At 39.9% G+C, this 24,742-nt stretch overlaps 1 protein-coding gene across 1 annotated transcript in view; it reads left to right on the top strand.

Annotated features, from left to right (window-relative positions):
- The window catches only part of LOC117295091, a 36,212-nt gene extending 16,582 nt beyond the window's left edge, over positions 1–19,630 (top strand). The window contains exons 2-9 of the mRNA XM_033777659.1: positions 187–2,468; positions 3,726–3,794; positions 6,944–7,030; positions 8,168–8,291; positions 11,705–11,831; positions 13,782–13,909; positions 14,449–14,541; positions 19,199–19,630. Of these exons, the coding sequence (XP_033633550.1) occupies positions 187–2,468; positions 3,726–3,794; positions 6,944–7,030; positions 8,168–8,291; positions 11,705–11,831; positions 13,782–13,909; positions 14,449–14,541; positions 19,199–19,299 (3,011 nt within the window). The 3' untranslated portion in view covers positions 19,300–19,630. The remainder of the gene's footprint in view (positions 1–186; positions 2,469–3,725; positions 3,795–6,943; positions 7,031–8,167; positions 8,292–11,704; positions 11,832–13,781; positions 13,910–14,448; positions 14,542–19,198) is intronic.
- Positions 19,631–24,742: the final 5,112 nt, after the last annotated feature.

Here is a 24,742-nt window from a genome sequence, read left to right as displayed (position 1 = left end):
CAGCTCTGCGTCGTGCTTCTTACTTGAGTATGGTGGCCCTGAAGTGACATCGCACATCGCAAATATCTTTGCAATAGATGTCCCTTCAGGGCCACCATACTTGAGAGAATAAACTGACATATTTTTAAGTGAGCCATTATTTAATCACAATTTTCTGACAGTTTTTGTTCTGGTTTTTCTGTATAGGAATGCTCATCGCATTATTACCCACCGTCCTAGCGCAGCAGCCGATGTACATTGCAACGTTCAGTATGGCTGGCTACTCAGGAAATATAACGTTCACACCGTCAGACACGAACACTACCATCAGTGTGTTTATGACTCTACCAGCCAGTAGTACCTTCAACTGGGCAATACACGAGCGACCCACCGTCTACGATCAGCGACCGGCATGCGGGGAGAAATTCATCGGCGACGTCTTCCAGGACCTCACGGCAGCGCACGGGAAGCTGACGGGATCAACCGGTGTCCTTGAAGAGGAGTTTACCAGCACCCAACTGCAACTGACGGGTGTCAACAGCATCTCTGGACGGTCGCTCGTCCTGCAGAAGGAAGGGTCTTCAACGCTAACGCTAGTCTGTGCCAATATTCTGGACTACGGCAGCGAGGTAGTGACGGGGGTTGCACGGTTCATGTCGCCCTTCGCCGGGACCGTCACGTTCCGTCAGATACAATACCCTTCCCAGGCAGACACCAGCATCCTAGTTGATTTATACAACGTGGTGGACACCATGGAGACTCAAACATACCACTGGAGCATCCATAGAGCTGTTTCCTACACGGCTGGTATGACCCTCAAAGACAGATGCCAAAACACGGAGACGAGTGTCTTTGCAGACCTTACCGGTGACATCACGGTGACATCAACAGACGCAAGTCGGACAAAGTATCTCATCGACACAACGCTACTTTTAAATGATAACACAAACTCAATTATTGGGAAGAACTTGGTGTTTACGGATACCTCAGGTACTTTTATCGCCTGCTCACCGATTCAAAAACTACTCCACAAAACCGTAAGTGCCACCATCAGCGTATCGGGTGTATATGGGAACTTAGAGTTCACCCAGCGCTCCCCGTACGACCCAACGATTATATCAGTGAATTTGGCAAAACTCCAGGGACTGGCAGGCGGTTACCACGTCCATGAGTACCCAACTACAAGTCGGGTCACCGCCGCTGATCTACCGGCTAGTAATGATAACGTCGGCGGGCATTTCAACCCATTCGATGTGGTGGCCAGTAACTCACCAGCGCCCGGTACCGGCACCAATGACCAGTACGAGGTTGGGGATATAAGCGGGAAGTTTGGTAAGCTTACCGGTCTGTACACGTACTCAGCTGAGTTTATCGACTGGAACCTGCCACTTTATGGGAAATACAGCATCATTGGACGCTCCATAGTCATCCATAAAACAATCGCCAACGAGAGGTGGGTTTACGGGAATATCAACTACCCGACTGATGTCATAACAGTCCAAGCTGACTTTAGGTACGTCGTAGCCGGTAAGATTGTGTTTCGCCAGGACCCCAGTGACCCGTACTCGGATACCACAGTCTACGTGGAGGTATCACACGCTGATGGAATGGACACCACAATTTACCACAACTTCCACGTGCACATGAAGCCCATCGCCAACGACCATGATTCGGAGGACGGTCGGTGCAGCAGTACGGCAGGGCATTTTAATCCTTTCGTAGACGCCAGCAAGACGAGCTACGGTCAATGTGTACCCGATTTCCCACTGCGATGCGAGGTGGGGGATCTCTCACGGAAAGCCACATCCATCAATATCCCAAGTGCTTCAACTGGTGTTAGCGGGAAATATTTTTTTACCGATACCCTCCTTCCACTTAGCGGAGTATACTCCGTATCAAACCGATCTGTTGTGATACATACACCTGAAAGAGGTCCTCCTAGATACGCTTGCGCCGATCTACATTTGGTTCCTCCTGTTTCCATTGCAACGGGGTCCTGGACAGAGGGTCCGGTCACGGGCAAGATGACCCTCACCCAAGGGTCGGAGTTTGACCGGACCAAGCTTACCGTGGATGTAGCGGGACTCTCCCGGATGGCTAAAGGGTGGCATATCCACGTCCTGCCCATCGACCAAACCAACGTGGAAGGCCCATGCAGTGGTGCGTCCGTCCAGGGTCATTACAACCCCTTCGGCATAGTGGGCTCCCCGGTTACGGGTACGAACGATATGTACGAGGTTGGTGATTTAAGTGGTAAGTTTGGATCATTCGTTGGAGACGAGGTTGTTTCGGAAGTCTACATGGATTCGAACCTGGATCTGAGTGGGCTGCGCAGCGTGAACGGTAGATCGATGGTTATACATAGAGACGACGTCACTGGTTCCCGATGGGTCTGCACTGACATCGATCGTGTATTAACTGATGATGACTTCACGTTAGTGGCTCGTGCTTCATTCAGTGGTGATTCTATTTCTGGTGTCGTTATAATGGTAAGTCCCTTGTCAAAATGTTGAGCAGGCTTTGACAAGTAGCTGAATAGATGTAGAAAGGGATTGTATACGTTTGGTAAAATGAACCCACTGTTTGTTTCAATAGTTGTAGATAGGCTACCGTAAAAAACTAACCTGTGAAATTTTCATTTCAAAAGGCGGTAGCGTTTTTGTGAGATATGGCCGAAAATCTGTAGTTGTGTCCACGCAGGGAGAGTAATCTGCACTGGGAGACTTTTGGACGCTAGGTGGCAGCAGACTTACCAGGTAAATTGTCATTGTTTACGTAGTTCTGAGCCTGCGCACATTACCGAGAACAATGGATTTTATCTGGTAAGTCTGCTGCCACCAAAAGTCTCCCATTGGAATACACAATCTGATATGCGTTACTGCTCAGATTAATTTTGGGGGAATGAAATAACCACATTAGTACTGTTTAAAGCTGCTGTACTTTATCTAGTAAGTTTGTGTTGCTATTAGCCACCATCTAGAGGTACACGATGATGAAATTATGGAAACGCAGGAAATTGGGCAATGAACGTTATAATCAGTGAGCTCTCAGATTAAAGGCAGCTACACTATTGGTAATTACTCAAAATAATTGTTAACATAAAACTAACTTGGTAACGAGTAATGGGGGGGGGGGCTGTTGGTAGTATACACAATTCTGAGAAACGGCTCCCTCTTTTCGAGAAAGAGGTAATTTTCTACGAATTTGATTTCGAGACCTCAGAATTAGATTTTGAGTTCCCAAAATTAAGCATCTTTGTGTGACAAGGGTGTTTTTCTGTCATTGTTATCTCACAACTTCTACGACCAACTGGGTTCAAATTTTCACAGGTTTGTTATTTTATGCATTATGTTGAGATACACCAAGTGAGAAGACTGGTCTTTGACAATTACCAAAGGTGTCCAGTGTCTTTATACATAACGGACCCTTCCCATGAAATATGCTAATAACATTCACGCATGCGTACAGACCCTGTTGGTTGGCAAACACCATAGAGTTGTGCACTAAGCAGACGCGCAATCGCGTGTGCGTCACGCACCCATTAGCCGTGTACAAAACAGCTCGATTTTCCCTCATTTTGCCAACCAAAACGTTAGTGCGCACGCGATATGTGCAATTTACATGTTTCATGGAGAGGGTCTATTTCCCTGTTATTTGTCTGTAAGACTATCCGATAAATGTTTTATTTAAAATGTCATGGGACTTCCAACTTTTACTGACCATTAATTTTCATGACTATTTTTCAGAGACAAACCCGGTTCGCATCTGGGTATGTCGGTGACGCAACAATAGAAGTCGATCTTTCTGCAGCCGAGGTAAGCCTGGGTCTTGGAATAAAGGTCCACAAATAAATAATAAAACAATTATTGTCTGAAACTATTCATTTCATGAGTCTCCTCCCCCACTCCTTTGAGAGGTGTTCCTTGCCCTCAACACTCTACTCCCTCCATCGAGTCTTAACCCAAGACGTCAGTGATTGATAGTTGATAGTGTACTGCTGTTACGATTTACAAACGAACACAATACACTATCGATCAGTGACGTCTTTGGCCAAGGCTACGCTTGTCCCCGCTCCACAGGGCAGGAGAAAGTGGTGACAAACAATGTACAATTTTCAGCTTGTAAACACGTTGTCCTTAATATTGGTTGTAACAATCGAATTCAGCTGGTGCGTTTTCGGGGTTGGTAGTTTTCTCGAAGATGACTTCATTTCAGAGGGAAACATTTCACAGAAGAAAATGGTAGTATGAACTTCACCAACCAGTATTTAGAATCAAATTAAACAATGCTTGTTATCCCTTGTTGACAAACAAATACATTTAAGCAGCTAACGGTTGTATGGCTTCGGGGTGGATTTCACAAAGGTAGTCCTAACTTAGGACCAGTCCTAGGCAATGCTAATAGATAGGACTGGTCCTACATCCTAACTTAGGACTGGTCCTATCTCTTAGCATTGTCTAGGACTAGTCCTAAGTTAGGACTACCTTTGTGAAATCCACCCCTGACTCGTACCCCCGAACCAAGATTTTACACGATAGGGAGACCGCCAACATAGGGCTAGACCCCAGGAGTGCGTTTTGGCGACCCCCAACCAAAGCCCAACCGACTCACCGAGATGGTTACCGGTTGGTCTGAACAGCATCGTCACCGCGCTCACCCCGAACACGCGAAAACGCTCAACCGATGACCAATGTTTCTGGTTGGGGTCGCCAAAACGCACTCTTAGTTGTTGGTGCAAATCCTGCTCTAGTAAGTTTTTCTTTGTTCAACCCCAAATTATTTCAAATGTACCCACTCAAATTCCCTTGTGGCGTATAACTCGATGAGGAAATAAAGAAACAGACAAATTTAAAAGAGGCGTTGCTGAAACGTCGTGGCGAGTGGATAGCTAATAATAATTACACAGCATTTTTAAAGGCACACTAAATCTGGTGTAAAACCATCCAAAGGCGCCGGTCAAGATGGAAAAGAGGGAATTCTTAAGTGGTGGGGAAAGCAAGTGTGAACAGTTGTGTCTTGAGTTGCTGCTGAAAGATGGAGATGTTATGTATTTCCCTGAGATTTTCAGAACACAGGACTCGATCTCTGGTGTTTCTGAGCAGCAGATTGTGGGTTCGAGTCCCAGTCGTGACACTGGTGTCCCGCAGCAAAACACTTAACCATTATTGCTGCGTCTTTCGGATGTGACGTGAAGCCGTAGGTCCCGTGTGTTGTGTAAAGCACATTATAAGTGAACCCAGTGCACTTTTCGTAATGAGAAGGGGTTCGCCAGGTGTTATTGGTTTGATCGGCAGCATATTGCAACCTTGTAAACCACTACATGATTAGGAATAGGTCCCATATTTCAAAACGTAGCTTCACATACCTTCCAGTTTCATAGAGCTGCTTTCAGCAAAAAAATTGCTTAAGCACGAAAACAGCTCGCTTATGTTTCACATGTTACTGGCAACAATTTCATGCCGTATACATTGCTTGTGACTGTTTTTTAGCTGTTGTTTACTTTGCATAACAATAATGAGTGGAGTCTTGGCCGGTAATCTGGTTTTACGAAGCAAAGCTTTTTTTTTTTTTGCTTAAGCAAAATTGTGTGATTTAGCAGCTCTATGAAATTGGGCCCTAGAGGACAAAATACTGACCGCTTTGATACGCCCTGGGTGTGATAAAGCGATATAAGAACCCGATATTATAACTGACAACAGAAAGCAAAACGGAATACGACGAGCAAACCATGTACGAGCCTTCCATCCCAAACTATAAATCAAAATGCACATAACATGGTTATTGTACACATACAGGATGTAAATCCGCATCGATGTAAACAGCAACTCAGCTGTCATTTATTCACATCGCGATCTAATCAAACGCACAAATCCACATCGATAACTACCGGGCAGATCGATCCCAAATTTCACACTTGATTGCTGCTGGGCGAGCGCGGTGAAGTGTCGAGAGCCCCGCACACCGTTGCCAATGGTATTCTTAAAGGCACTGTACACTATTAGTAATTACTCGATATAGCATAAAAACTTACTCGGTAAAGAGCAATGGAGAGCTGTTGGTTAACACATTGTGAGGTAATATCTCACTTAAATAATAAAATACCTTTTTTTTTAAGTATTTTACTATGTCAATGAAAGCACACACATTTTGTGCGACAAAGGTGTTTTTACTTTCATTGTTCTCTTGCAGTTTCGATAATTAATTGGGCCCAAATTTTAACATTTTTGATGCCTTATGCATCTGTTGGGAAACACCACAGTGTACACCTTTGGTAATAGTCAAAGACCAGTATTCTCAACTTGGTGTACCCCGTCATTTATGCATACAATTACAAGCCTATACAAATTCGGACTCAATTGGTCATCGAAGTTGCAAGGGAACACAAAATGTGTGTGCTTTTAGATGCATAATAAAAGGCTTCAGGCCTGAAGTCGTTTAATATTTGATTGAGAAATTATCCCTGTTTAAAGACGATGGACACTGAAAGAAAAAAACACCCATGTCACACGAAGTTGTGTGCATTCAAATGCTTGATTTCGTGACCTCAAATTCTAAGTGCGCGGTCTCGAAATTAAGTGCGTGGAAAATTACTTCCTTCTCGAAAACTACGTCATTTCAGAGGAGCCAATTCTCAAGGCCATGTTATACTATCAACCTCTCCCCGTTACTCGTTACCAAGTAAGGTTTTATGCTAATAATTATTTTGACTAAACCAATAGGATCCACTGCCTTTAAAAAAAAACACGTTACTTCAGAGGGAGCTGTTTCTCACAATGTTGTATACGATACCAACAGCTCTTCTGTGCTCCTTAAGTTTTCACGCTAACAAATATTTTAAGTAATTGCCAATAGTGTCCGGTGCCTTTAATAACATCTTCTGTGGGGATCAACAAATCATTTATGCCCTCTCGGTTACCAGTATTCTGATAAACCTGTTCCCTTTTTCCCATTTCCATTTATTTAGGATCTTGAATATGATCTTGTGATCCACCATGGAGAAACACGTACGAATAGGGTAATCTACAACCCCTACCAAATTGTGGATCAAGCGGTAAGAAAAAAACGAGTAAAATATATTCCAGTTGATATAATTTTTATGGCATTTATGTAACCTTATCGTTGGGGGCAATTCCTCGGTTGATTGGTTCACCTGGATGGATTGATCTTTATCTTGGGAAAGAGAAAGAAAATAGTTTTTTTTTATAAAAAAAAAAAAAACAATCCAAATTTTGTCCTTGGCTCAAATATTATGGTAAGATAGTGATTGGGTATCGAGTAATAATTTTGTACAGTGCAGTATAGGCTTCTTGGAAGAGATTGTTCAGACTTTTGGCTGACTTAAGACTTTTTATGTCGGCCTGATGAAAAAAATCAGCCAATATTTGTTTCCACAAACAAAGAAATCCTGCTCGTTGGTCTACTTCTCTAGTGCTTTGGATGTTGTTTCCAGAAGCTTCTTGAAATCTATAACCCCAGGGGTTACCAAATGGTAGAAATGGCATCATTTCAATATACCTTTGAATTTGTATCCCAATTTCAAACTTTTTCGTTAGTAATGACCCCCACCCCTGAGGATCGTTGTGAATCAATACATTCAGTGCTTTCACGAATCCTGCGGTGGGGGGAGGGGGGTGGGGGTGGTCATGGTACGGAATTTAAACCAGGCCCAAGTAGCCTTTTCCGACCCCCGGGGATTTACAAACAAAGACAGAGTGAAAAACACCACTCTTTACATTTCGAGCAGTCCTCCATACGGCTCTTCAAAAAGAGTGGTGGTTATTTCACTCTAGAGGGGTTTCACTCAAGGACAGAGTGAAAAATCACTTAAAACGATGCAAACTTCAATCTTAAAGAGTGGAAGACCACTCGAAAAAGAGTTGTCCCTCATATGGCTTTTCAAAGAGTGTTTTTTACTCTTTTGCATTGAGAGAGAAGTTTCTCAACCCACAACTGGAACTGTTCCCAATTCTTTGCGCTGATATTATAAGGATGGCCAGTACAAAACCTGAAAGATATTTGAGTCAATAATAAGCCAAAATTATTAACTAATTAGTGATATTGTAGGATTGTAGGATCACCTAGGGTTGAGGGGGGGGGGGGTAAATTAATATGGTATTATGTGGAAAAAATATTGACGAATACCAGCCTGGAAATATTAAGTTTTACCCTTGTCTTTTCTCATGATCAGTGTTCTATCAGTCGATTGGGACTGTGCGCCGTGGGTGATTTGACCTCGAAACACGGCACCGCCATCACCAACAATCGCGCTCTCTACACCGACACCAACCTCCCACTATTCGGACTCAACTCAGGTAGGAATCCCATCATGATGCATCATCAGTTGCCATAGAAACAGCTTCCTCCATAAGCTATGGATTTTCCTCAAATAATTCTCTGTGGTTTTCCTCCAACATCTAAAATGTAGAGAGATAAGAGAGGTTGAAAATAATAAGAGAGGTTGAGAATATTATATCCAAATCCAAATCCAAAGTGCTCGTTGCAATAAGGTAATTAAGCTCACTTGAGATTAAAGGAACACGTTGCCTTAGATCGGTCGAGTTGGTCTTTGAAAAACGTTTGTAACCATTTTAATAAAATGCATTTGATACAGAAAGATATTTAGAAGGATAAGTAAAACATATTGATCCACACAAGTATCACTCGAAATTGCGTGGTTTTACTTTTACCTCGTCGGTTAACACGGTGTCACATCCCGGAATTGGAATTTAGCAAAAACGAGACATAACCTTCGGTAGTTTTGTTTCATACACACACAGGAGAGGGTCGATCACACGCAATATCCACAAATTCATTTACGAATGAAACTATTTACATTTATTTACAAATCTCCCTATTTACAACACAATAATTAGTATTTATACACGAGAGCAATAGTAACACAATCTGCTTAGACGTTGTCACCCCACGGAGGCTCCACCCGTAGTGTTTGTTTGGGGTGCGTCACGTGGGGTGTCGGCACCAGGCCCGCCGAACACCAAGTCCTTCCCGTCTATAACAACTCTTTCGTTTCGTCCTTCCGGTTTATCTACATCTATCTCTCTCTTCCACCATGTGCGGTTCTCCCTTCACGGGTAATAGTGGGGTTTCTTCTCCCAGATTGGGACCCTGGAAAGTACACATAATGACACTTTATAACCTCTGCAATATTATATACAAAAACTGCTATCGAAAGGCGACATCTTAATGCTTGGAAAACGCTACTCACTTAGTTTCAAACATAAGTCTACGACTGTTTGGTGAACATTAATCGTTTTGACAATATTAACAAAATAAAAGCTCCACAAGTTTGTTTTAAAGGAAATTTCTTCGTCAAACACAAACTCCAAATTACTTGATCTCAATATCTTAATCAAACAAATACTTCCTCAAATTAAATTATTAAACACAACAAAATATGATTACTTACAGGTCGTTCTTTCGATCCTGGCATAGAGTAGTATATGTACGCCAATGAAACTGCTTTTAATGATCAGTTTACACAATATTATATAGGCTGCACTTGACACTCTCGGAGCACTCAACTGCTCAATCAATAAGATATACAGAATTTAATCTGGAAACAGCTCAGTTCTCAATAACTGGCTGACATTCGAGGCTGACAAATACACCGTCCTCTCCTCTGATCTCCAGTCGCAAGTGCCCACTCAATTAATATTTTCTCCAGACGAAAGATTTTTGAAACCCGCGAAAAGGTGTACCCCGTGACTTCAATGTATTGTTACCAAAAGGGGTGCATCATCGAAACAGAAGCACTACTGGCCCCATACAAATTACAGCCAATCACAGACGATTCTATCAGCCTTACGTAACTCTCATTCATAAAAATGAAGTCTACGAACTTTACGGGCCCATTGGCCATAAAACCCAAAATCTTGTTACTCTGTAACGCAAACTTAACTTTGTACAAAAAGTAATTTCTCAAACTAATTCACTTCGTGACACACGGTCGGCCCTTTATGGAAGTTAAATTTGTGACTCACATAAATGGCCGACCGTGTTAGTTCGTAAAGTAAAAGGAAAACCATGCAGTTTGGAGGCAAATTTGTGTGGATCATTGTATTCTACTTTGAAATCATCTTTCTAACCATATGCATTTTATAACAAACGGTTACAAACGCTTTTTAAAGACCAACTCGACCGATCCAAGGCAAAGTGTTCCTTTAAACCGGTTTTAAATGTGTAAGAAACAATCAGAAAGATTCGAGAAAAGCTCTGTTACGTCATCAGTCATGTTAAGTCATGTATGGGAGCTCCGTTTTGTGCAGCTGCTTGTGTTGTATGGATGTATAACTAAGCAGCATCCCACAAAATGACGTCAAATTCTTTTTGACGCAAGCCGTCAACAGCAGAAGTGTTTCTAGTTTTTAAACACCTTGAAGTTGGGGCCTAATTTTTTGATCGAGAATAACGAAAAATTCAAAAATGTTCAAAATTGAATATTTAAGTGACATTTAAAGCCATTGAACCCTTTTGGTAAACAGTATTGTCCAAGGCCCACACTTCGTGTATCACAACTTCTATATAAAATAACAAACCTGTGAAAATTTAGGCTCAATCGAGACCTCAAGTTCTAAACCTGAGGTCTCGAAATCAAATTCGTGGAAAGTTACTTCTTTCTCGAAAACTATGGCACTTCAGAGGGAGCCGTTTCTCACAATGTTTTATACCATCAACCTCTCCCCATTACTCGTCACCAAGAAAGGTTTTATGCCAACAATTTATTTGAGTAATTACCAATAGTGTCCACTGCCTTTAATGTGCGCTTTCATGTTTCCAGATGGCATAATGTTCGAGCTTGTAACCTACATGTGTCTACACGACACATCTTCATAACTATTGTAGCCCCAGGCTGATTATTATTCACTATAAACACTCAATCCAGCAACCTACTTTTGCCCAAGGTTAAGTTAACACTTCGCCGAGCCCACATGCTTGAGTGGGGGTGTGCGGGGAGTGGGTGGGGAGGAGGTCGCGGGGTATAGACTCATCAGTCATCGGGCATGAATGACTTCATCCCCTCGATGGAACGTTGTCCCTAGTTGTCAACCTCGTTTGCTCGGCAACTTGGGAAGCTAATTCTATAATATTATGGCGGATCTAACTGAATGAGTTGTCAGAAACCGAAATCAAAACAGAGTTCATTAAAGGAACACGTTGCCTTGGATCGGTCGAGTTGGTCTTTGAAAAGCGTTTGTAACCGTTTGTTATGAAATGCATAGATGTTTTCAAAGTAGAATACAATGATCCACACGAATTTGCCTCGAAATTGCACGGTTTTTCTTTATACCTCGTCGAATCACACAGTCGGCCATTTATGGGAGTCAAATTTTTGACTCCCATAAATGGCCGACCGTGTTAGTTCGCAAAGTAAAAGGAAAACCACGCAACTTCAAGGCAAATTTGTGTGGATCATTGTATTCTACTTTTAAAACATCTTTCCAATCATATGCATTTTATAGCGAACAGTAACAAACGCTTTTTATATACCAACTCGTCCGATCCAAGGCAACGTGTTCCTTTAATTATTTATCAATACGTGGACTAAAATCTCTGTTCAAATTGGCTTAGCTTCCTAATTCTAAACATCTTTTTAAAATGTGCATTTCTTAGGCTAAAATCTCTGTAAAAAATTGCTTATCTTCTAAACGTCCTCTTTAAATGTGTCTTTTCTTTGACTTTCTAAAAACCATCCTAATTGTTACAGTTATTGGTCGCAATCTTGCGGCAGGACCCAGGACCGGCGGGAGCCAGACTAGCTCACTCATCGCCCCAGAACCAGCTTTGGGCAAAAAGATGACACACAACTTTCCTGCCAGAACAGAGTATGATGCGTAAGTCAAAGTTCCTATTCTTGTTTTCGTATTTGTAATTCTCATAGGACTGAGGGGGGGGGGCAGTGAATGTCAAATAAAAATTTAATGGTTTGCAGACGTTCTTCAAATAGCAGAAACATTTGATTTGAACGAGCAAGCTTCATTGTACAGTAAATACAAAACAAATGACGCGAAAGGCTACCTTAAAGATTTGCGCAAAAATTTGCTATTAAGCATTAAACATAAAACACTGTTAGCAAAATTGGGTTACCAGCCTAAACACCACGTACTGACACTGAGCATAGAGCAAGGATTGTGACTGGTGCCCAGTCAAGGGAATGCTTAGCTAATAAATATGCCAAGCAAACTAAATAACCACTTTATGAAATTCGGTCAAGACAACATGGCTGCACATAGCATCAAATCACTGGCTTAAAGCAATGGACACGTTTGGTAGTCTCATAATATATATTATAATTATAAAACTGACTTGTGAAAGAGCAACGGAGACGTGTTGATAGTATAAAACATTTCGAAAAACGGCTCTCTGAGGTAATGAAGTTTTTGAGACATAGGTAATTTCTCGCTAAAATATTTGAATCTGAGAAAAACTTCAGCCCTGATGCCTTTCTCACGCATCTGAAAGCACACACATTGTGCAACAAGGGTGTTTTTTCTTTATTATTCTATTGCAACTTCGACGACCAAATTGAGTAAAAAAAATCACAGATTTCTTATCTTATGCATATAATGTTGGGGTATACACCAAGTGAAAATACTGGTCTTTGACCAAAATTACCAAAGGTGTCCAGCCGTCGATTTTACCAAACTCTTCCTAACTTTTAGGACTAATCTTAAGACTTAGGACGAATTTTTAACTTTAAAGTTCTGTATTCTTAGACGTTGACACATTGAACTCATCCTAAGTTAGGTCGAGTTACTCGTCCTAACTCGAGATAGGATTAATCCTATAGCATTTCGTGATATCAGCTGCAGTGCCTTTAAAATTGTTGTGCCTTTAAAATTGCTGTGAGGAACGAGTCCGTGTGACAGACTAATTAATCGGAGCACCAGACTAGCCTCGAGCTTTGATTATTTTGACGCTGATGAAAAAGGAAGATTAAGATGTAAGGAAATGTCGGATGGTAAAGAGATGGATAGGGGAGCAGGTGTGAGTGGAAAGTTGAAGGGTGTGAAGGATATAGATAAGAACTCAACTTCAAGGATTTCCTACAGGTACACCTTAACATTAATTTGAAGAAAACTTCAAAAACTCTACCAAAAGAAAGGTTATGCACTTTAATAGAAAACACTACCAGCACATTAGCAGAAAAACGATAAAAAAAAACCCAAACAAACAAACGATTAAGAAATTAAATTACACTCTTTTTTGGGTCAGTGTGGCCTTGAACATTGTGTCCAAATGACCCAGAAATGGGTCAAACTGAGAAGGAATCTGAGCTTTACCATTTTCTGTGTCAGCCTGACCCCAGAATGAGTCAGGCTTCTGCACCCGGAATACGGGTCAAGAGTTTTTAGAGTGTATGCAGCTGCCTATAACTATTTATGAACATCATAATGAATATTACTATTATTGGTTGATTATAAACAATCGAACTTTGCAGCCAGAGGCTGAATTGCGTTTAAAACTACAGAGCATTCGAAATATATATACTATTTTAGAAATTACAGAAACATATTAAGAAATATAAAATATTTATTTAAGTACAATTTCAGAACAAGAAAATATCCAAAGACTAAAATACAAAAAAAGCAAAACACATTCAAAGAGCAAAACAGCAAAACATTAAAACAGCAAAACACATTATGGACACTAAGACATTACGCAAAGTACCCAAACCTTTAAAAGCAATGGACAATAATACAAAATTTTGTCAAAAATGCGGCAGTGAAAGAATCTAGAACTCGACTGACTTTTTTTATTTTTGTTTTATTCTTTATTTAAAGGTATGAATTCCAATCCATCGTCGCTCGAGAAATTGCCAGCGGAAACACGTGGCAGGTTGTGACGTCCGAGGAGCCTAAGATGTCTACCGTGTTCACAGACTGCAGCTCGGTTGGATTTTGGCTGATAGGTAAGCAACTTGTGAGTGTTTACACTCAAGTTTACCTTCATCAGTAATAAAGTTTGAGATTTTGTTGAGGGAATCAATGTGAGGTGAAGAGGTTTTCAACTAGTGGTTTAATCCCAACGAGGCCTGGTTCTTGATGATTTTACCGAGACGAAGTCGAGGTAAATTATAAAGAACCACGCCTCGGCGGGTTAAAAATAGATGCCCGATTGGGGGGGGGGGATTCATCGTCACTCCAATACTTTAAACACACTATTTTGAGCTGTACATAATTACCCCCCCCCCCTCTTAGAAAAGTGTGAATACAGATTTACTGAAAGTTTCCACATGTGACTTGAAATTGAAGGTTGCAGTTTTAATACGATAACGGCAACATTTCGGTGATGGTTTGGTTTGGTGTGACATATATGGCAACTATATGTGTTTTACAAAGGCTTCAGCTGTTAAACTCCCAAATAACAATTTTTGTTAATATTTCTTTTTGAGGCATAAGACACACAAAGCTATTAGTCTTTTACTATTTTGGTACTTTTTTTTTTCAGGCCCAAATGCTGAAGATTTAGCCACCGCTTTCACTGCCGCAGCAGAGACAGGCAAACTGGAATCATATAGTTCAACCAAACTATGCTCGGCAGGTACGTACTATCATAGTTATTATTACATAATTGTCCCAAATAAAGGGATTGTTTTTCCTTATTTCATTGTGCTCAGTAAATAAAACTGAAGTTGAAATCTTTGAATGATTTGATCTTTGTGCTCAGTGTTGACCTTATTCTGGTCAGTGGTAAGCATAATTTTACTATGCTTAGCAGCGTTCTGTGCTTAAGCAGATTCTGTGAAGTTGGACCAAGGGCCCAATTTCATAGAGCTTCTCAACACAAAAATTTGCTTAGCATGAAATTTCTTCTTTGATAAAAACGGGGTTATCAACCAAATATCCTTTTGTTGCATATTGCTTCTATTATAACTGGTTATTCAGCTGTTGTTTGCTTATCCTGAAAATCATGTACAAATTTAGTTGGTAATCCTGTTTTTATCAAGGCAAACAAAAAAGTTCATGCAAATTTGTGCGCTTAGCAGCTCTTTGAAATTGTGTCCAGATCACACGTCTAGCGAATATTGGCCAAGATCCACTAATGTCATTATCTTCAGCTGAGGGTCTTGGCTAGACTTTATCAGTAATGTTCCCTTAACGCTAATTTCCTGCACACATTGTTTTGGTTCGTCTGCTACTGATTTGAGACAGGACATGATTTGCTTGTACGCCATCCCCACATATTTAAAGGCAAAGTATCCCGTTGGATTTTGGAACCGTTTGATTGTTTCAATCCTATGTTAGGATGTAGAATTATTAAAGACACTGGACGCTATTGGTAACTGTCAAAGACTAGCCTTCACAGTTGGTGTATCTCAACATATGCATAGAATAACAAACCTGTGAAAATCATTGAGCTCAATCGGTCATCGAAGTTGCGAGATATTAATGAAAGAAAACAACACCCTTGATTTCGAGACCTCTAATTCTAAACCTGAGGTCTCAAAATCAAATTCGTGGAACATTACTTCTTTCTCAAAAACTATGGCACTTCAGAGGGAGCCGTTTCTCACAATGTTTTATACCATCAACCTCTACCCATTACTCGTCACCTGTAAAAGTTTTATGCTAATAATTATTTTGAGTAATTACCAAATAGTGTCCACTGCCTTTAAACAATAAAACTATATGTGAAGCTTCATTTCAAAAGTGATTGCGTTTTTTAAACATCGCCGAAAATCCGGAACGAATAAATTATGTCCAGGCAGGAAGAATTATCCAAACTGAGAAACATTTCTGACAGTAATGGTTCTCAGATTCAAATTTGGTGTAGTAAAAGCTGATGTCTTTTTTACATAACCAAGTTACTTCGAGGTGAAAATTTTCTGAAAATGCTTTATACAACCGAAAGCTTCTTGGCTTCTAACTAAGAGTTTATATTGCCATTAATTCAAGAGCACTGTGATTACCAAACGTATACATTCCCATAAACGACATTGGTAATAAATAATATTGTCAGTTTGTTTTTGAAAAACTTGTGAAATATTGGGCAGCGACAAGTGCATTTTGAAAGTAGTTGTAGGTTACTTGTCACTTTCTTATCGCCGCCTGCACCAAATATGAAAGAGTGAAATCAGTTGAAGCTGATGTTATTAATGTTGTCAATATGGTTGAAATTATTGAAAACTTTCGCGCACCTTGGTTGATAGTACTTTGCTTCCATGGACTACAGGGGAAAAAAACACAGTTAAAGGCAGTGGACGCTATTGGTAATTACTCAAAATAATTATTAGCATAAAACTTTACTTGGTAATGAGTAATAGGGAGAGGTTGATGGCATAAAACATTGTGAGAAACGGCTCCCTCTGAAGTGACATAGTCTTTGAGAAAGAAGTATTTTTCCACGAATTTGATTTCGAGACCTCAAGTTTAGAATTTGAGGTCATGAAATCAAACATCTAAAAGCACACGACTTCGTGTGACAAGGGTGTTTTTTCTTTCATTATTATCTCGCAACTTCGACGACCGATTGAGCTCAAATTTTCACAAGTTTGTTATGTTATGAATATGTTGAGATACACCAAGTGAGAAGACTGGTCTTTGACAATTACCAATAGTGTCCACTGCCTTTAAATTAGTGAAAACTTTCGCGCACCTTGCGTTGATAGTACTTTGCTTCCGCGGACTACAGAAAATGGGGTCCTTTCTCTGCCCAGACCCAGTCCTAATAACTCCAGGGATGAGTGTGGGCCGGTGGGAAATAAGTGAGTCACCAACAGCACGTAAGGGAGGGGCTCAATGGGGCTATGTTCCCCTTTTCTGAAAAGTTCACCGTCACCTTTAAAGCAGCATTGTCTTCATTTTGTCTTCACTTCACAATTGTCCCAATAATTACTCACTTAAAGGCATTGGACACTTTTGTAATTATTCAAAATAATTGTGCATATAAACTTACTTGGTATAAAGAGAAATGGAGAGCATGCATAGTATAAAACATTGTGATAAACGGCTCCCTCTGAAGTAATGTAGTTTTTGAAAAAGAAGTAATTTCTCACTCAAAATATTAAAATAATTCATGCCTGAAGCCTTATAATTGACATCTGATGAAAGCACACAAAAACATAATTCGTGCAACAAGGTGTTTTTTCTTTCATTATTCCCTTGCAACTTTGAAAACCAACTGAACGTAAATTTTCACAGGTTTTTTATTTTCTGCATATGTTGGGATACACACCAAATGAGAATACTGGTCTTTGACAATTACCAAGCGTGTACAGTGCCCTTTTAGGGGATTTTGTCCCCACATCCGGTAAAATAAAATGGGATGAAAGAAGCTTCCACGAAACTCGCCGCACTGGGAACAAAAACAACTGTCACAACAACACTAAAGAACATTACTGAATTGGTTTTTGCTAACAAAACAGTTGCTGGCCAACTAAGATCTGAATGTAATCCACCCTATACATAAACTGACAAACCTGTAGAAGTTTGGGATCGACCGGCCATCTGGATCACGAGAGAGTAGTGAAAAACCGATTACAAATTTTGCATTGCATCGATGACAAAATATAAATGAATAAAACGCTCACTGAGCGATAAATTCCAAACGCGAAGTTAGATTATTTATTTCTCATCAAATATGACAATTCAGACAGAAATATTTCAAGGGATGTTTTCAACTATCATCATCGTTAGACCGTGTAAGTTTTATGTAAATATGTGATCTTCACGATTTTTGTTTCTTACCAATTCTGTAACGTTCCTTTAACACTGTCCCATACAATACCACAAAGTCCATGTGTATGCCTGAAAGGAACTCAGATCTCATGACTCAGAGTGTTCATGTCGCATAAGACCCTCTTCAGAAAATGAAGACAAAGTTTAAAGTTTCAACAACATTCATTTCAAATTCACAGATCTCCTGTAACGTACAAAATGATGTCCACATAATAACAAGAACAAGGAATATCAGTGGAACAAGGCAAATTAAGTAAAAATGGAGCCAAGCTCTAAGTTTGTGATTTTATACAAGAAAAGGAAAACAAACGGACAGATATTCTTGTATTATTACGTTCCTTAAATTAAAAATTATCCAATAAAGGCAGTGGACACTATTGGTAATTACTCAAAATAATTATCAGCATAAAACCTTACTTGGTAACGAGTAATGGGGAGAGGTTGATAATATAAAACATTGTGAGAAACGGCTCCCTCTGAAGTGACGTAGTTTTTGAGAAAGAAGTAATTTTTTACGAATTTGATTTCGAGACCTCAAGTTAAGAATTTGAGGTCTCGAAATCAAGCATGTGAAAGCACACAACTTCGTGTGACAAGGGTTTTTTTTTTTTCATAGTTATCTCTTAACTCCGACGACCAATCGAGCTCAAATTTTCACAGGTTTGCTGTTTTATGCATATGTTGAGATACACTAAGTTAGAAGACTGGTCTTTGACAATAACCAATAGTGTCCAGTGTCTTTAAATCGGTTTGTTACCCGCTGCCAAAATATAGGATCCGAACTGCCTCTCTACCGGGCAATCTCAGTGGTCTACAGTTGGTTAGACTTGATTCAAGTCCCATTCTCGTATGAAACAACCCCGTAGCATACAGTACAGTGCGCGCTCGCCGTCAAAATGTGGTCCTGTTCCCGCATGCGGAACAGGTTTGGAATGCAGAGCATCACAAAACAGTAGTTTTCTGGGGATGGCACGGGATTGGGACTTGAGTCAAGTCTAATAGTTGGTAAGACACTGTTCTAGAATTGCAAAGATCGTGGGTTCAAATTTCACCGAATGCCTGTTATTTGTTCACGAACTCGGGAAAGTATACTGAGTAGGCATAGTCAGGTTAGAACTAGTCTCGGTTTCAAGACCTTCGCAGCGCGCCGTATCGCCCGCTAGTCTATTCTTGGTTCGACGTCCAGCTTCGTACAGAACAGTCGTCAACCGAACTGAGATCAAGAAGAAAGGCGCACCCTCTGTCGGGATATACGTTACGTTTACGTTACGTTACGTTACGTTACGTTACGTTACGTTACGTTACGTTACGTTACGTTACGTTACGTTACGTTACGTTACGTTACGTTACGTTACGTTACGAGTATGAGATAGGGACGTCTTTGACCAAGACTACGGTAAAACCGCTTGTGATTTCGATGAAATAGCGGTATATAAAACATCTTTGTATTACATTGTATGGTATAAAACCAAATAAAATCTGAAATAAATGTGTTTTTGTTGTCTTATTTTTCCCGCCAGATTCTAGTGGCGTCAGACAGGCAGTTCCGTCGACTCTGATTGTTTTCATTTCTACTATTGTGTGTGTTTGTACATTGAGGTCTCTTCAATATAATTTTTAAAAAGAAAAACTTTTGGAAGTTTAGAGGAAAATGTTTTAATTCACTTTTTTTCTCAGATTATTGTAAAATTTAATTGGATTGGTGATCAGCTTTTCACGTAGCTTTTATACGTATTTTTGTTATGGTTTGTCGATGTATGCTAGCGACAAGAGTAAAACATTTGAAATTTTATGTTGTTCAGATGGACAGCGTTTTTTAACAAAAATTTACATTTTCAACAAAATGTACGATATCAGTCCAACCAACGATTTACCAATCAATTTAAAGGAACACATTGCCTTGGATCGGACGAGTTGGTCTATAAATAAGCGTTTGTAACCGTTAGTTATGAAAGGCACATGGTTGGAAAGATGTTTTAAAAGTATAATACAATGATCCACACAAATTTGCCTCGAAATTACGTGGTTTTCCATTTACTTTAAGAACTAGAACGGTCGGCCATTTATGGGAGTCAAAAATTTGACTTCCATAAATGGCCGACCGTATTAGTTGACGAGGTACAAGGAAAACCGTGCAATTTCGAGGCAAGTTGGTGTCGACCATTGTATTGTACTTTTACAGTATCGTTCTACCCGTGTGCATTTTATAACAAACGGTTACAAACGCTTTTCAAAGACCAACTCAACCGATCCAAGGCAACGTGTTCCTTTAAAGGCTAGTGGACACTATTGGTAATCACTCAAAATAATTATTAGCATAAAACCTTTCTTGGTGACCAGTAATGGGGAGAGGATGATGGTATAAAACATTGTGAGAAATGGCTCCCTCTGAAGTGCCATAGTTTTCGAGAGAGAAGTAATTTTCCACGAATTTGATTTCGAGACCTCAAGTTTAGAACTTGAGGTCTCGAAATCAACTATCTAAACGCACACAACTTCGTGTGCCATGGGTATTTTTTCTTTCATTATTATCTCGGAAGTTCGATGACCGATTGAGCTCAAATTTTCACAGGTTTGTTATTTTATGCATATGTTGAGATACAACAAGTGAGAAGACTGGTCTTTAACAATTACCAATAGTGTCCACTGCCTTTAAGAACCCAAACTCAAAAATATTGTTCGGGTGAAAAAAAGACGTATTCCTCTAAAATTCACGATAGGATAGCATAGCATTTTTGTTTGATCTTGCAGTATTAAGAGGTTTGTGAATTTCTCAAAGTTTTTAACTGTAAACTATGCATCCGATTGTAAGACAATAGTCGATATTTTATAAGATGGCATGGTGAGTATTGAGTTTTATTTTTGTCATAAGCCGTTTTCGAAATCACGGATTCGGAGCTGCTGCCCAGTCAGCCAGTTAGAAGTCCTGTACCGAAAGTGTTTTCAAAAATAACTGACGGGGGCCTATGCCAATACGTGGTTTCGAAAAGGGCCGTGGTTTTCAAATTATTGGTCCATACCACCGATGTAGGTGTGGCTACGGTGGAGGTGTTGGTGATTGCACGGTAGTAAATGGTTGTAAATGGGGGGGGGGGGGGTTGGTGGGGGTGATGGGGCAATATAATTATTTTAAAAACTCATTGACAATTACACATATGCATTACGCAGATACAAGTAATCGTGGTGGTGGGGCGGGGAAAAAAAATCATAAAGCAGGGCCTATAAATTGGTCCAACTGGTGCCCCTCTCATTTCTTTCCTTAACAAAAAATTATTGCTTAGCAGAATGTTCTGCTTTAAGTGCTTTATGAATTTGGCTCATGGCAAAATTTCATAAAAGCCTGTAAGCACAAAAAAACTGCTAAGCACAGGTCATTCATTATAATACAGTATTGCACCGAAATGTTAGCATATACCTCTTGTGTGAATAATGTGATATCGTGCAGTAAGCACAACATCAGCCGTAAGCAGCTCTATCACAGAGCATGTAAGCACAAAAGATTGCTAAGCACCGAAAAACTTGTGTAGAAGAAACAGGTATCCATCAATGATCATTCCACAAACTTATCATTGTTTTGACTGGTGCCCTATTCATGTTTGTCTTAGCAAAGAAATTATAATTTAAATTTGAAGGTTATTCTAGAGTATATTAAAGGAACACGTTGCCTTGGATCGGACGAGTTGGTCTATAACCGTATTTTATAAAATGCATATGGTTGGAAAGATGTTTTAAAAGTAGAATACAATGATCCACAAAAATATGCCCCGAAATTGCACGGTTATCTTTTTACTGTGCAAACTAACACGGTCGGCCATTTATGGAGGTCAAAAATTTGACTCCCATAAATGGCCGACCGTGTCAGTCGACGAGGTAAAAGGAAAACCGTGCAATTTCGAGGCATGTTTGTGTGGATCACTTTATTTCACTTTTACAACATCTTTCTACCAGTGGCATTCTATAACCAATGGTTACAAACGTTTTTCAAAGACCAACTCGACCGATCCAAGGCAACGTGTTCCTTTAACATAGGCAAAAGAGTATAACTTAAAGAAGTTCAGTCAACCAATGAAAAGTATATTTGGGAAAAGACGTTACCGGTTTTATTAAACTGTATATTTTCCTTAATTTGTTTTTAAAAAGGAGTCATAATGGTTTTAAATATTTGATATAATATGTATATAATTGTATTCATACAAAAAACTCATAATCCCCATTTTCATTTTTAATAAAAAATTATTACTATCATATACAAAATCTATTGACCATATTGTGAAACATTTTGTTTGATGAATAAAGATATTTTTATGAAATTCAATCGACTTAAAGTGTGAATTTTAATCATTTTGGAGAACATTTTGTGTAACGTACACAGTTCTGTCAATGGCGTAAACAAAGGGGGGTCGTTCCGAGAGCCCCGCCCCTCTCACCCAGCATCCATAAACAAAAATAATATGCATAAATGAATGGTCTGATACATTAAATTGCCCCCCCCCCTCCCATTTGTGTCGTTGACCCCGGCGATTGCACAGTAAGTAGAGAATTGTAATCGTAAGCGCAGAATTGGGCAGTAAGCAGAGCCATTAAATTGGGCCCATTTATCGACTTGAAATCCGGGTCAAATTATTTTCGGAAAAAAAAATTGCTTATTTATTATACATTGCTTGTGACTTGTATTTAGATGATGTTTACTAAGCATAAGAGTAGAGTCTTGACTGGTAATCTAATTTTACTAGGCGAGGATTTGTGTAGCTCAAACAAATGTTGTGCTTTAGCAGCTTGTTGAATATGGGCCTAAAGGTATGGTGCCTGGTACCCAGACACCTGTTTTTGAGTACGAGTACCAATCGACCTTTCTGTTCATTGTTGATAAATTATACTCCATGATAAAATACAACCGCATTGGTTGGCAAGGACGGCCGGTGTCAGATGCAATTGTGTCCGCCATGCAATACTGTCCGCTCCGGACAATTTTGCATATGCAATCGTGTTCGACCGGGGCTATGCAAAAACCGTCCGGTGGACAGGTACATGACTGTACATGTATGTGCGCGCGTAAGCGAGCGTGCATGCATGCACTGAACCAACGTACCTGTATTATGCAACATGAATATTCACGTATTTTATGATTTCAGCGAATACCCAACGGCCGAACATTTCCCATGTCATTCATGACATGCACGTAGCTTGTAAAAAAATGGCGAACGTGTTCCGTCCACTAAGGCGTTTAATTTACTGCATTTTAAGTTACTGCATTTGCATATGCAAACGTGTCCGGGCGGACACAATTGCATTACGCAGCAGCGTCCGGGTGGACACGATTGCATATGCAAAACCGTCCGGCGGACATTATTGCATATTCAGTAATGTCCTCCGCATAGTATTGCATAGAGGACATAATTGCACGCGACACCGGTTGTTAGCAAAACATTCGCGTGATCAGATTTCCTGACCAAATTCAACTTTTTTTTTTTTGGGGGGGGGGGACTTTCAATTAATGACTAATTGCTTTGTATCCAACAAATAAGACACTTAAAGACAATGGACACCTTTGGTAATTGTCACAGACCAGTCTTCTCACTTGGTGTATCTCAACATATACATTAAATAACCAACCTGTAAAAATTTGAGCTCAATCGGTCGTCGAAGTTGCGAGATAATAATGAAAGAAAAAACACCCTTGCCACACGAAGTAATGTGCTTTCATATGCTTGATTTCGAGACCTCAAATTCTAAACTTGAGGTCTCGAAATCAAATTCGTGAAAATTACTTCTTTTTCGAAAACTACGTCACTTCAGAGGGAGCCATTTCTCACAATGTTTTTTACCATCAACCTCTCCCCATTACTCGTTACCAAGTAAGGTTTTAATAATAATTATTTTGAGTAATTACCAATAGTGTCCACTGCCTTTAAAATACTATTAAAACACTATTTTTGAATAATTCTGTGACGTTGTTACAAACTGAGACCTTGCCCTACTCTGCAGCTAAGCCGCAAAGAAATTGTTCGTTCTTTTGTGAACTTAGACACAATATCTATTTAATAACCTCACCCTAAGCTATGTTAATACCGTAAAATGTCACAACCACTGACTTGGATCATAGCCCAAGGAATACCTTACAAAACACACGGTGCGAAGCGGTACACTCTTTTAATACTATAACAGAGTTATGCCGACACTAAATAAAGTGGGAAAATTCAACATTAATATTTTTGAATAGTTCTGAGACATTGTTACAAACTGCGACCTTGCCCTTTTCTGCAGCTAAAGCCACAAAGAAGTTGTTCGTTCTTTTGTTAACTTGGACACAACATCTATTTAATAACCTCCGTAAACACGTCATTACCACTGACTTGGATTATAGCCCAAGGAATACCTTACAAAATACACGGGGCGAAACGGTGTACGCTCTTCTAATACTAACAGAGTTATGCCGACACTATAATAATATACACATAATGAATGTTTATGAGTGCAATGGTGCGAATATGTTCATGAGTTGAAAGATGGAATGTTCTATTCAACGAGGCGGAGCCGAGTTGAATGGAACATTCCAGCTTTCAACGAATGAACATTTTCGCACCATTGCACGAATGAAAAACATTCATTATTTGTTTTATATAACATCCAAGTAGATCTTTGTCATTTTGATTGAAAGATACAACTTTCAAAACAAACAAAGCGTAGGCCTACAATTTTTAATTGTAGAAGCCGAATGCTAGTAATGTTACTAATATGCCTTGCAGTAACACTGCTGCGTTACCAAAGACACGCGCACGCAGTGATGTTTTTACTCAGCTTTTTCGTTCCATCCGAAAAGTACCATTGCACGCTTCCAGCGTGCAATGGTACTTTTCGGATGGAACGAAAAAGCACGGTGAGTGACTCAGCGTGTATTGGTACTTTTATTTGCTATCACGTGACGGACAATCCTCCAATCAAATGGCAAGGATCTGCTTGGGTGTTATATAAATCGGGATAATGCTTTACACGATTGTTAGATACGAAAGTCTAGTCTAAGCCTGAGGTTGAATATAATGAATGAGCATATATCAAAGCATTAC

Source organism: Asterias rubens, chromosome 9 (assembly GCF_902459465.1).
Source record: "Asterias rubens chromosome 9, eAstRub1.3, whole genome shotgun sequence".
NCBI lineage: Eukaryota > Metazoa > Echinodermata > Asteroidea > Forcipulatida > Asteriidae > Asterias > Asterias rubens.
The sequence above is the reverse complement of the archived record's forward strand: the minus strand, read 5'-3'. Positions and strand labels throughout refer to the sequence as shown.